The 12719-nt window shown below is 45.0% G+C and overlaps 1 protein-coding gene across 11 annotated transcripts in view; it reads right to left on the bottom strand.

The window, feature by feature from the left end:
• Nucleotides 1–3004: 3004 nt before the first annotated feature.
• Nucleotides 3005–12719, bottom strand: part of dag1 (dystroglycan 1) — a 128605-nt gene continuing 118890 nt past the window's right edge. For all 11 annotated transcript variants that reach the window (XM_046076217.1, XM_046076222.1, XM_046076220.1 and 8 more), the window contains 2 exons: nt 6481–6942; nt 3005–6354 (listed from right to left, as the gene is read on the bottom strand). In XM_046076217.1, the coding sequence (XP_045932173.1) occupies nt 4528–6354; nt 6481–6942 (2289 nt within the window). In that variant the 3' untranslated portion in view covers nt 3005–4527. The remainder of the gene's footprint in view (nt 6355–6480; nt 6943–12719) is intronic.

Here is a 12719-nt window from a genome sequence, read left to right on the forward strand (position 1 = left end):
ACCAATGTGAACGTTGAAATCTGCAGCCAACTCCCTCCAGCCTGCATACAGACAGTTCTTACTTAAATGAGACACACGATACTAAATTGTAACAGATATATATTTTGTAATTGAGACGTCTAAAGCGCTTTGTTTTGTCTTTTTAATTGTACCAAAAGTCAATTCCAAAGAACAAAAATGCTAAAACACACACGGCACAAGAGCAACACTCTGACATGTTACATGTTTATTAAATAAACAAGAACAATGTGTTTTATTCTGAAACAATTCTGCTTAACAGCGTATTCCACCTCTGGGGAGTAGCTGTAGGGGAGACATCACTGCACAATTTCATGTTTGCTCTGCTGACTGGAATAAACCACACCGGCTGTGTTCACTGTAATGAAGGAGTGTTTCATCGTGGAGACACTGAGGCTTTTTAATCAACCTTCTCCTGCAAAAACAGCTATAACAGGGCAGCCTGCGGGACTGGGGCTGCACAGTTTCCTCAAGTAAGGCTCTGAACAAAAGGTACAACCTTTTTTTTTTTAATAAGTTTGCTCAATTACTGATTCAGTCAGCTGAAATTACAGTACATCTCATGAAGTCTGTCACAACTCCAGAGAGAACTAATCATCTATCAGAGGGCTGACTCAAGGAAAATGTCTTTTCTTTTTCTTTGTTCCATTGTGTCAAATACATTTCTGCCTGGTTCTCACTGTGGGGAATCTTCCCCGTTATTAAAGCCTTCTTGTCAAACTGACAGTGTGACGTGATCACATGCTTTACATAGTAGAGAAAACATCTAAAAAAACAGTATAAAAGGAGGGCGGACTATTTAACTGTCTCTTAAATTCAGAAATAAGAAGTTGAACTGTGTGCCTACAACAAATGTTTGAAACTGAAGTCTGCAAAGGAGGATTTGGCCGGATTGCAGTCCTGGAAAAAGATCAGACCTTTTCCATGAGACTGACTAAAACCTTATTTAAATGCATTATTAAGTAAGAGTAAGTAATAATACTCTAACAACCGGAACACAAAGGTAATCAAAAGTTTCAAGAAGGGCGACAGAACCAGTGAGTGAACGTCACTTCACCTCCTTTATCTTTGGTTTTCTTCTTCCCTAAAACGGGATCAACTCATCCAGGCTTGGAATGTTTTATCCCTTCTTAAATTACCACTTGAAGATTATCTTTTGAAGCAAATCTGAGTATTGTGCCCTCCAATTCACAGCCCATCTTTAATGTCAGTTCAGAAACTTCCTCACACGTCACTTCTCAACCAGAATTCAGGACGAAATTCATCTAGCATCTGAGGAACACTGAGAACTGGGTATCTGGGGAGCATGGGGTCAGGGTTAAGAGTGCAGGTATGCAATCTGACAAATGCTACTCTGGACTTAAGTACTCTTTTTCTTGTATTTATCAAGTATCCTTCTGCTGTTCTGAAAGGCTTCATGAAGCACCAAGCCTGGCCTCTTCATCACAAGTGTCCTGCATAAACCTTGCACTTCTAACTCAGCCTTCGCAAACTGCAACAGAACACAAGAGGACTCGGGAGCTGGGCTTCACTACGTGTCAGTCTCCACTTTAGCTCAACTTCTGGAGAAAAAGAAAGATGACTCGTTCCTGCGGGACACAGAGAAAATGGCACTACAAATCATTTCAGCAACTTCGCTGTGATAGATTGAGCTTGTCTGGTCGTTTGAAGGCGACTGATTAGGCCCTCGAAAATGCAAACTCAGCACTTCTATAATCTTCCAGAATCCCCAATCAGATTTTCAGCACATTTGAGATGAGAATTCAGTCTGTGCTAAGTGGCAGAGCACTGGTCTACAGGGTAGGGGCAAAATATCATCAATATAAAATCTGAACAGCCTTCTACATTTTTTTTTTTTACTCTGCTAGTGTTTTAATCAGGTTTCATAAAGAACAGGGTGTGTTGATTCCTCCCCCTTCACCTCTGAAATCAGCATATCACTGCAGATCGTAGGTCGTAGCACACATTCAGCTACGAGTTGTCTCAATCAAACCATAATCCATCCTCCGTTAATCTTTGTCATCACTGCGACCCATTTTAGCAACCAGCGACGTCTTGGGAACACGTTCATCGTTACACGCCCTGCCTCCAAATTAAACTCGTGAATTATCCCAGAGGTGCAAAAGAGCTGTTTACATCTGATCAATGTTCTAAGTAATCAATTCCAGATTGTCTGTATGCAATGTGTGCAGAGACAGATGGAGCTGAGAATGTGTTTTCACAGAGTAGCCTTTTTAATGGGCAGGGCTTTCAAAGTGAATTGTCCAACTGGTCATTCAATAGCAGAATAATTTTGTACAAAAAGGACATCAGTAACCGTTCCGACGAGCCCGGAGACCACGGATGGTTGCCAGGCAGCAAGGCGTCTAGGGAGGGAAAACCTCTCGTGGACTTCAGACAGATTGATTTATCAATTCAAGGGTAAGTGGGAGCGGTAGAAAAGTGACAGTGATCAAAAACCTCATCCATAAACATCAGTCAGGTTTTTTGCTCGGGGAGTCTGACAGGATAACATTTCCCAAAGGCGGGAAACCCCCAACAGAAGCAGCAAGGATACGTTAATCATGAATGAAGGAGGGTGATTTTTTTTTTGTTATCGTACCAGTTGGTTTTATTATGACAATGCACACTTGAAAAGCAAAAAAGCCTTGGCATCCTGCAAAAAACCAACAAGATTATGACAATACGAGTCACTCGCTTGAGCCTGCATGGACCAGTCGCCGAGTGGACTTCGCCTTACATTATTATTGCAAAGGGTCACTTTCAGTTGAAACTCATTAGCAAACATATGGACACAAAAATAAAATTTGTGATTACATAAAATATCGGTCATTCCATCTTTGTATAGTGGGAGATACATTTTGATTTGCAAACACACACAATAAAAACACTTGATTATGTGACCCATGACAGAAAAGAAAGTGTACATAACTGAATCATCAACTGAACTTCTAGGCTAAGATTTTTACAAATCACAGAAGACTAATCATTAATCATGTTTTATTTTAATAATCAAACAATTTGAGGCTGTATCAAAAACTTTGTAAAAAAATTAGAAGGAGAATTTCATTAACCGTTTTTCAGTCAGCTAATTATTGGAAATTCAAGGTTCTCTCTGCCTCGATCTCAGCCACAACCTGCAACCTCTAAACATCTGAACATCTGGGAGAGTCTCCATGGCACACAAAGTTCCTGCCTCGTTACATAAAAAAATAATTATCCCCGGTCCAAAATAAACGCAAGGGGTCCTTTTCCTGTGCACGTACGTGTACGGAGAATGGCATTTCACTTCTGCTGTACTTTTGTTAACCTCCAGTAACACCGTTGCCAAATTGAGGTAAAATCGCACGAACGGAAATCTGCATAAAACTATACATTTTGCATCCAAATCCACACTAAACTCTGCATTTACAAGTTAGTTAGATAATCTCTTTCATAATAAAAACAGTAGTTTTCTCACCCCACCCAGTTTTCTTGTTGCTTTATTGATCTGCTGATGGCAGCTGAGAGAAAGGTGGGGTTTCACCTAATGGACTGTAATTGGCATTTTGTTAAATCAAAACAGGAGTAAAGAGCTCCTGCAGGTTATTTTAGCAAGGCAGTCCTTTTCTTTCTCCGCTTTCTTCCAACCACCAACAAAAAAGAAAAAAATAACACAATCTATCAGAACATCTTCCAGATATACAGTGAATTTTAAAACCAATGAAACAAACAAATTATTATTCATCTCTACATCTTTTTTTAGGCTACCTTGTTATTCTCATCTTTACTAGACATTGTGAATAAGGATAGGAACAGACAACTAGTGTTAAAAGGCAAACCGTATTGAATCTGAATAAACACACCCACTCATTCACACACACACACACACACCTCGGCCTCCCATTCTCTTGTGTCGTCTGCAGGGGTGACTTAAGATCCTCGTGAGAGCTTTTCTCATATTCAGAGAATCTCACGCTCCTTAATAAAAACACGAGTTGTTGCCTGCAGTGGTCTGATGGCAGTTCACTGTCTCCTCATATTATTTAAAAGCAAGACAAAAGAAGATCTGTTAGGCAAACGGTTCAGTCCAGGAAAAACAAAAGAATAACCTTGGGATAATGATGAAAAAACTAAATAAAAGCTGGTAAATTATATCAACCGAGGAGAAAAAAATGAAATGCTGGGAAGGGAAAACATGTCTCCCAATCGTCGCTTCTGACCAACTGGTCGATCCGAAAGCCAATGTGACGACAATTTGTTTATCTTAGGCCACTGTAGTAGCTGGGCTACCACTAAAACAGTAGTCCCACCCAGCTGGTTCAACCAATCATCCCATCGGTCTACTGAAAAACCCCACCCGACCCATTACTCCCCCTCCCAAACCAAAGTCCCCTGTAGTTTTGTACTTTAGCACCTCTTGTCATCTCTCCCTGTAAATGTCCAGACAGACAAACACCAGAATGGAAACCGTCACAGTTCCTCAGGCACCCTCTCCCTCCACCCTATGCGGGGAGGGTTAAACGAGTCTTAGGGTGGCACGTAGGGAGGTGGAGATCTGTAGGGAGTCATGTTCTTGGGACGGGAGCCCTTGCCCTCCATGGGAGTGGTGAAGGGAGGCGGTGGCTGGTAGGGAGGCGCGTTGGGGTCCTCGTCACGCAGAGCTGTGTACTCCCCCAGCAACTCCTGGTTCAGGGGAGTGGTCTCTGGCGTGGCCATGTTGGGGTACTCAGGGGGTGGAAGCGGGGGCTTCTCCTCCTGTAGAATCAAGGGCATGCTGGAAGATGGAGGCGGCTTAGAGTCATCAAGCTCATCGGCAAAGATAATTGGCACACCTTTTTTGATGAAGGTGGCCTGATCCTCGATGGTCAACTTGCCCTTTCTTTTCTTCCTGTAGCAGATCATCGCTATGATACCTGCTATCAACAAGATCGCTGCCACCACCACGGCGGGAATGACTGTGTGGAGATAGACATCGTCTGTGCTCTGCCGGCCTGTTCCCAGAGCTGGAGTTACTGCCGGGGGTTCTGGTATGTCAATCTCTCCTGGTGGGATGAAGGAATATGTTCTGCAGCTTGCCCTTCCTTTGACCATGACGTCCAGAGGTCTGAATTCAGGCTCCATAGAGTACCTGAAGGTCGGTGAGGGTTTTCCGTCAGCATTGGCGAGCGTCCTGCTCATAGCTGTGAGCTGCTCCTTTGGACATGGGTGATGCGGGAGGCTGGTGTTGGTCCACTCCACCACAATGGATCCTTTGCTGATATTTCTAAGACTGACTGTACTGCTGTTGCGGTCCCCCAGTGCATAAGCCAGTTTCTTGACCAGAAGGATCTTCTTGTGGATGTCATTTGTTATTGACCGCGGCTCCCCGTCGAATCGGGCCGTGAAGATCACAGGGGTCTTGTCATTTAAGGGCCAGCGGTTTACACGGACCTCAAAAGCATCGATTGCATTCAGGCCACCTTTATCAGTTGCCTGCATGAAGTACTCATGTTTCCCCACATGCTGGACATCTGGCAGGCCATAGAGAAGTTGGCTGGTGGTGTTGAACTGGATCCAGGAGCCCTCTCCAACCACTTCATTGTGGTTCTGTCTCAGAGTTAGGCGCAGCTTGTCTGTTGTGCCATCCTCTTTGTCAAAGAATGTGTCAGATGGGATCTTAACCTCGAAATAGGTGCCCACCAACGCGTTTACCTGGTCGATGGGGTTACGCAAGACAGGCTTCTCGTTGAATGGATCGGGGATGACGGCAGGCGATGGTGTGGTGCGCCTGGACGGTTTGGCTGTGGAGGTCTTTGACTCTCTGGTCACCGGTGTGGTTTTGGGTCTCTTAGGTTTCTTGGTAGGTCTTCTAGTAGGTGTGGGTGGTGTTGCAGTGGCCTCCACGTAAGTAGGCCTGGTCATGGTTGGCTGGATAGGAATGGTGCTGGTGGTCTCCATTACCCTTGTTGGTTGAGGAGGTCCCAGCGTCGGGGTGTGGGCAATAGGGTCACGGATTCTGATCGTAGGCTTGCCTGGTAAAGGAACAGGGCCTCTTACTGGCGGAGCAGAGCTTTCGGTTGGTGCAGCAATAGAGGGAGAGGAGAGGGTTGGGATAATCCTCACTGGAGGCTCCACTATAGTTGTTGGAGGAAGTACTGCCAGAACAGGTGTTGGAGTGTTGTTTAACTGGCGCCTCACCCTCTTAGAGACGTGGGGTTTCTTGTTGGCAATGTGCCATCCCACCACAGGGTAGCCCAGTTTGGCTGACATTGTGCCTTCCTTTGCAGGACCCTGGACACTGTTGATATTTGGGACTGTGCTCTGCTCCAGCGAGCAGCCCAGCTTCCAGGACAAAAGAACGCCATTCTCCACCACCTGGGGAGACATTAAGAAATTGTTCATTTAATTACCCATACATATATATGATATACTGAATTATTCACCTATTAGCAAATATTTACTAATCCATAAAAGCAGACAGTCGTGCGATCAGTCCCTCACCTTTTTTGCATTCCCCGGCCCAGCCATGAATGCAGACATGTCGAACAGTCTGTTGTTGACTACAGGGAGTATCTTCATGTGCTGGAGCCCCACCCCAGAGAAGCTCCTCATGTTATCCAGGAGCTCCACCCTCTGTTCTGAACTCATCTTGGTCAAGTCTGCGTCGAGGATCACCGTCAGCACCGTGACTGGTTCCTCGTTGCCGCACATGAACGGCTGGACGTCGTCTTCAATGGAGACTTGGTTTGATGCCAGCTGGGCCGAATCTGCGTCCAAATGATCTTCAGGGTGTACCTCGATGGAAAACACCTCCGAAGAAGAAGAAGCTTTTGTGTGGCTGGAGATGGATACAGAAATGTAATGGACCCCTTTGTCCTCCTCCAGTGGTAGACCCTGCAGGATTCTGCTGTTGGCGTCCCAGTGCAGCCAGGCAGGGAGGGAATCCTTCCCCATCTCTGTGATCTGAAAGACAAACAAAAGAGAAAGTGAATTGACGGATGTTTGAATATACATACTAGGAGACTTGTCCACAATCACCCGTGAGTTACAGATAATCGCAGATAAACGGGGGTTATTTGGTTTTATTGGATGAAAGATGTTGGAAACATGTCTGATCTACAAGCAAAGTAGAAAACAGAAAATGAAGGCCCTGACCATTAAAAGCTTTCAGAAGTAGAACATTTGGTAACTCTGAAAAAGGTTGCTTATGAAATAGGTAATGTACTTGGCAGTTTCCTGGAAAAGAGTGGATAAAAAAACTACACTTTAAAATGTTCACAAAGTACAATGCTTTTTGTCCAGTACACAACGGTTTAATGGATTTGAGGGCAGCTGGTCTTGTTTTAGGCTGTGGTATGCACAGTACTACGGATGCACCGATCTGACTTTTTCAGCCCCAATACCGATGCCAGTACCTGGGCTTTGGGTACCAGGGTAAAATGAATGGGCTGTATTCCTCACTGTGAGGAAGAGACTGGGAATTGTGATCTTTGGCATGATGCTTCTGGCATTGGCTTTGGAGATACTGATCGTAGCGGTACGACTTGTTGGCCAGTGAAATACCTCCAACCAGCTGACCCCTTGTTTTTAGCTCCCTCCATGCTATGTTAGCAAACTATTCGGATCTCCTAGTGCACTGCTGACGCATTGCGCAGTACGCGGGTATTTGAACTGATAAGTCGGCCCCCTTGTCCCCAAAACACGATCCAGCTATACGGAGCATCCCTACTACGTAGCGATTGCTTTTTTAAATCCTGATGCCATCTTTAACTTTTGCAGGACTAAACCTCACAGCTTGTACTTCTCATCAACACGTTGTTATTACTCCAAATGTAACTGATATGTTATTTATAAGTTATGCTTTATTTTAAAATGTTTAATGACAGGCAGTGATGGAGAAATAAAGGGTTGGGCTGATTTAGTGCGAAGCCCTACTCCCTACAAACACACCTACAGACTCGCTGAAAAGCATTGCTCTGAATTGGAATTTAAACCCGACTAAAATTAAAATAACTTGGCCAATTATACAACCGGGGACGTCCCCATGGCAGGAGGCTGATGGAGAGAAATGGATCACAGGGGAGTGACAATGCATCCACACAAACACACACACACATAAATCCCAAAAGAAGAACAAATGCATCCCGTGCTCCCCAGCCCCTACAAGTTAATTCTGCAGCTAATAAATCCTGGTTGATAAATTATGTAGAGGCAGTGCTCCCTAGACACATCATTAATGCTCTAACCAGCACACAGGCAGCGCCGGGGGAAAACACACACACATAAACACACACAGACACACAAGGCTAGGCATAGAAAGCTGTTTGTGCATCTTCCGTCAGAAATACAGTGTGGCCACCCGGATCAAATCTAATGCACACACACAGATATATTATCGGCAGGAGCTGGGCTTTTAACAAATATCCCCTCACGGACACTTCCTCAGACCTCTCACCCTTTCCTCACAAATACCTGCATCTCGCTGTTTTCACAGGCGCCGAGGAAACAGCGAAGGAACACGGTGGAAATAAGCTATTCCAATGATTTTATTAATGGCCTCCTGCTTTTTCTTTTTGCCATGCCTCATTCATTCATCACATTCAGTCCCCTCTTTTGTTCCCTGTTCATTTCCCTCTCTCTCCTTCTGACACCTCGCCTCTGAATCGCTGCGTTCCTCTTTTCTGCTGTCATTATTTCAAAATGCCATTATCAAAATCTGACAGTCCTTTTCGTCGGTAGACAGAAGCTCGTTTCCGAGGTGGTGATGTAGGAAGACGTCAAGATTTCTGGCCAAGATTATGAAGCCTAGCTTGAAAATGATTACTACAGGAAACATATTATTTCTAACTCAATCCCTCTGGATGTGTGTAGATTAAAGGAAAACATGCAGGAGTCTTTTCTATTTTCCTTCCAACAGGAAAGAACGTCCACTTATCCAAACAAATAAGCCAAAGTGTTGGTGGCAGATACTTGCCTGGAAAAGAAAACAAGAAACAAAAAGACTTATGTCATCAAATGTCGGCTCCTCGAGCGATGTTAGATTTAATTTGTCACGCAGAGTTCTACAGCCTCAAAACTTTAAACCAAATGCCTCTTGACATGACATTGCAAATTAAATCACAAAGAGACGATGAAGGACAAGTGAGTTGCCGGGCAGTAATCTCATCATAACTGTCATAATTGCTCCGTAAATGACAAAATTGCATCCTGAAAGCACAAGGATGATCACATCCTCATCTGTGGCCAATTAAAATATGGTTAAGAGGAAAAAAAAATAGGTGACGCTTAATCTAATTCTTCAGGTACTTTGGTCAGAAGAGGTTAAAAATATCCCACATTTACAACAAATAAATCAGCTGTAGCTGGTGTTGCGACGTTTGGCTCTTTTTAATGACAAAAACAAGCTGGTGTTTGAATCATCAGCTGCTCCCCATCCCGACCTGAACAGCACAGACAGACGGTGGCTTTACTGGACTCCACATGTGATGGCTCATTGTTTTTCTATAAGCTCCCCAATGCAACGGACCAAAAAGCAATGTCTCTGTAAGTCTAAGTGGCCGCACACTACAGGAGAACTGGGCCGATCCGGGATCCAGTTCGCCCTCCTGACAATCCCAAGCTGAACCTGGTCGGAGGGATTACAGACAGAATCTTAAGGTCTGGATCGAAGGCTCCCCGATTTTAAAGCGTAAAATATTAAATGTAGAAACCTGCTGATTCCCTCATCAACTTCATCCACAGTTTGATTCTCGTCTTTTGTTTTTCTCTGCAAAACTCAGCACACACAAGGTCGACCAGCTGACGACGACAGTCTGCCTCCATGTTTGTTTCTGTCTGAGATCCCAAGTCCCCGGAGCCGCCACTCTGAAACCGTTTAGTAGAAACGCAGAGTGTGCGGTCCTGAATCTGGACTGAACCGTCTGATATATGTGATAAAATATTAAACGTCGGTTCATTCTGTCGTTCTGTCTGCGGGATCAAACCTTTTTAACATCGGTTAAGATCTGAAAATCTCCCAGCATGCACCGGGCATAAATGTTAAAACAAAATCACAACGGTGCCTTTTAAAGTCCAACGTGAACCCAGCAGAGAGCTTGTAGCTTCCAGTCTCCCTAAAAGAACATGAAAACACATCAAATCCCCCAAAATGTCAAGAAAAATATTTCCTATCTTCTCCTGGCACGAGGCTTCAGTGCGAGAGAGCTTGATGTTTGGCCCTAAAGGTTATCGTGTGCTCCCACAGTTCCCTCCCGTACAACACACACCGCTGGCAAGGTGACTGCTGAGCCCTCCTGAAACAGCCGGGGAAAACCCTGCGCTCTGGAAGATTGATTTGGAGACGCACAGAGGGCCGCGGAAAGGAAGGAGACTAAACTATTTTCTGGGAAGCTATTAAGGTGGCGGCAAGGGCAGCGTAGGGCAGAGACATACAGAAGCAACAATCAAAGTTAATTTACTGAGCAGTACGACGACCTTATTCCAGTTATATGCCTTGCTCAAGGACTTCCGCAGGAAAATCATGTCCAGAGATTCCAACGCTGACAGTTTTAAGTGACCCGGCGTTTGAGTGGGTACACAATTACTTTAAGCACCGTGTACAATGAATGTTAATGTTGACGGCGTTAATAAAAAACAGCCACTGAGAGATAAGAGCCTTTTGGATGGTTTAAACAATGAATCGCTGACATGTGTGAAGAGGTCTGAGCACGGCTGCCACCCCCGGTGTGAGCGCAGCAACCCCCCCCGACTTTAAAGATTGGTAATTAAAACAGAAAGAATGATAAGCTCATCAAAGTTAAGGGTTGTTTGATCGTTTTTCTCACTGACGACACACGAGTCAGCCATAAAGCCACCGTGACTATCAGCACTGTAAGCTGCAGCGAGGCGCGCTATAGGAGCGACGGCCGTGAAACACTGGGAGACTTTATCATCATCGCTGGCGTCACTCCCTCGGTTTGTTTGGAGTTACAGTCCTCAGTCGCTGCAGTCTGAAGAAAGACGGCACATCAGCCCGGACAGACTGCCGAGCGGCCTCGGCGCCGCCGACGGCTGAAGCACACGTTCAACTTTATCTCTGAGAAATCCTTCTGCAGTTTGGTACCCCGGACGTCTATTGTTACGAATTACATTGACTCAAGTAGTGCATTTGAGCATGGGTTTGAGGTATCTGTACTTTACTTGTATTTCCATTTGTACACTAAAGTTTAGAGGCAAATACTGCGCTACTTTTCTCTGCCAGCCACAGATCTTTTACGAAGCAGGCGTGCACGCGCAGGATGCAGCGTGGGTTAGTTTGGGTCAGTGATGATACGGCTGCAGAGATTTTTCAGTCACCCTGAAGTCCGGTCCTTTTTCAGTTTTTATGAGAGCGCTGAGAAAATGAGCTCATGGTGAACGCAGGGTGAGTTAACTTTAGCTTTGGTTTGTCTCTCTTGCTAACCGCTTGTAAACTGAAGCTCTCGGCGTTGCTGCTCTTGTAAAGACGCTGCACGTTGTTCTGCTGCTGTGTGCGTCGTGTGTCTGCAGACTATTGGTCCGCTGCACACGACAACACGTCACGCTGTTTAGTCAACCAACCAGCATCTCTTGTTCATTTTAAATCCAGCAGCGATCAGATTAGCGGTAAAAGTGTGAGAGCAGGAGAAACACCGCAGACTGCTCTGTATTTACGTCAGCTGTTGGCAGTTACTATCACTGTCTTCTAAAGACTCTAAAGACTCATTTGTTTTCATGTAATTGTGCATGGGCTCACTGCATTGCCTTTATAATATCACATAATATAAAATGTTTAATGATATTGCACATTTAAATGGTTTTCATATGTTTACAAAAAGGTATTGGCTGTTTTTTTCATGTTTACACAAACAAAATTTTATTTGTAGTTTTCATTTTTACAGCGCCGTGATAATTCCGGTCACTATAATGGTGATATGAAATTTTCATATTGTTTCATGCCTAAAATGAAGTGGACCCAAACACACTAAAAGATTATTCTGATTCCTGCTCCGTGTGGTTTAAGATCCCAACCATACAAACCAAACGTCACTACCTTCAGGTGGAGAAACGCTGTAGATCTGCCTGACAGTCGTCTCCGTTTGTCCTCCGTTATCAAAGGCAAGATGAACCTCCACACACACACACACACACACACACACACACACACCTTTATGATCTCAAGAGACGTCCAATCACAGAAGAGAGGAAGACAGTCATATAGGCTGGATACTGATGGAGAGGCAGGAGTGGAGAGAGAGAAAGAAAGAAAGAGCGAGGTCAAGCAGGAAGAATGACAGAGAAACAGAGATATTATGAGGAGGCGTCGGGTCTGTTGGCGTTCGGGGAAAAGAAAGCAGCTCATTGTTGCGGCGAGAGGAGACCACGGAGAAAGGAGGCCATTGTTAGAGGAACCCGCTCGACAGATAAGCCTCATATTTTGGAAGAGGAGGAGGAGGAGGAGGAGCCTGGGCACGCCGTTGTGATATGATGACTCGGAGTGAAATGAAACTCTGCGTGAAGGAATGAGAGGAAGGGAAGGAGATAAGGACGAGGAAAGGAGGGAGGGAATGATGGAGGGAAAAGCAGGAGCAGTGAGAGACAAGGAGGGAGGGAGCGAGCGAGGAAGAGGTTGCACACTGGGGGGGGGGAGCTGGCAGCGTCCAGTGTTTCCAGTGGAAAATGTGAGGCGAGGAGGAGGGATGGATGAAGAGCTATAGAACCAGAGGGCGGGGGGGGGGGGGGGG

This window comes from Micropterus dolomieu, linkage group LG18 (genome assembly GCF_021292245.1).
Source record: "Micropterus dolomieu isolate WLL.071019.BEF.003 ecotype Adirondacks linkage group LG18, ASM2129224v1, whole genome shotgun sequence".
Lineage (NCBI taxonomy): Eukaryota > Metazoa > Chordata > Actinopteri > Centrarchiformes > Centrarchidae > Micropterus > Micropterus dolomieu.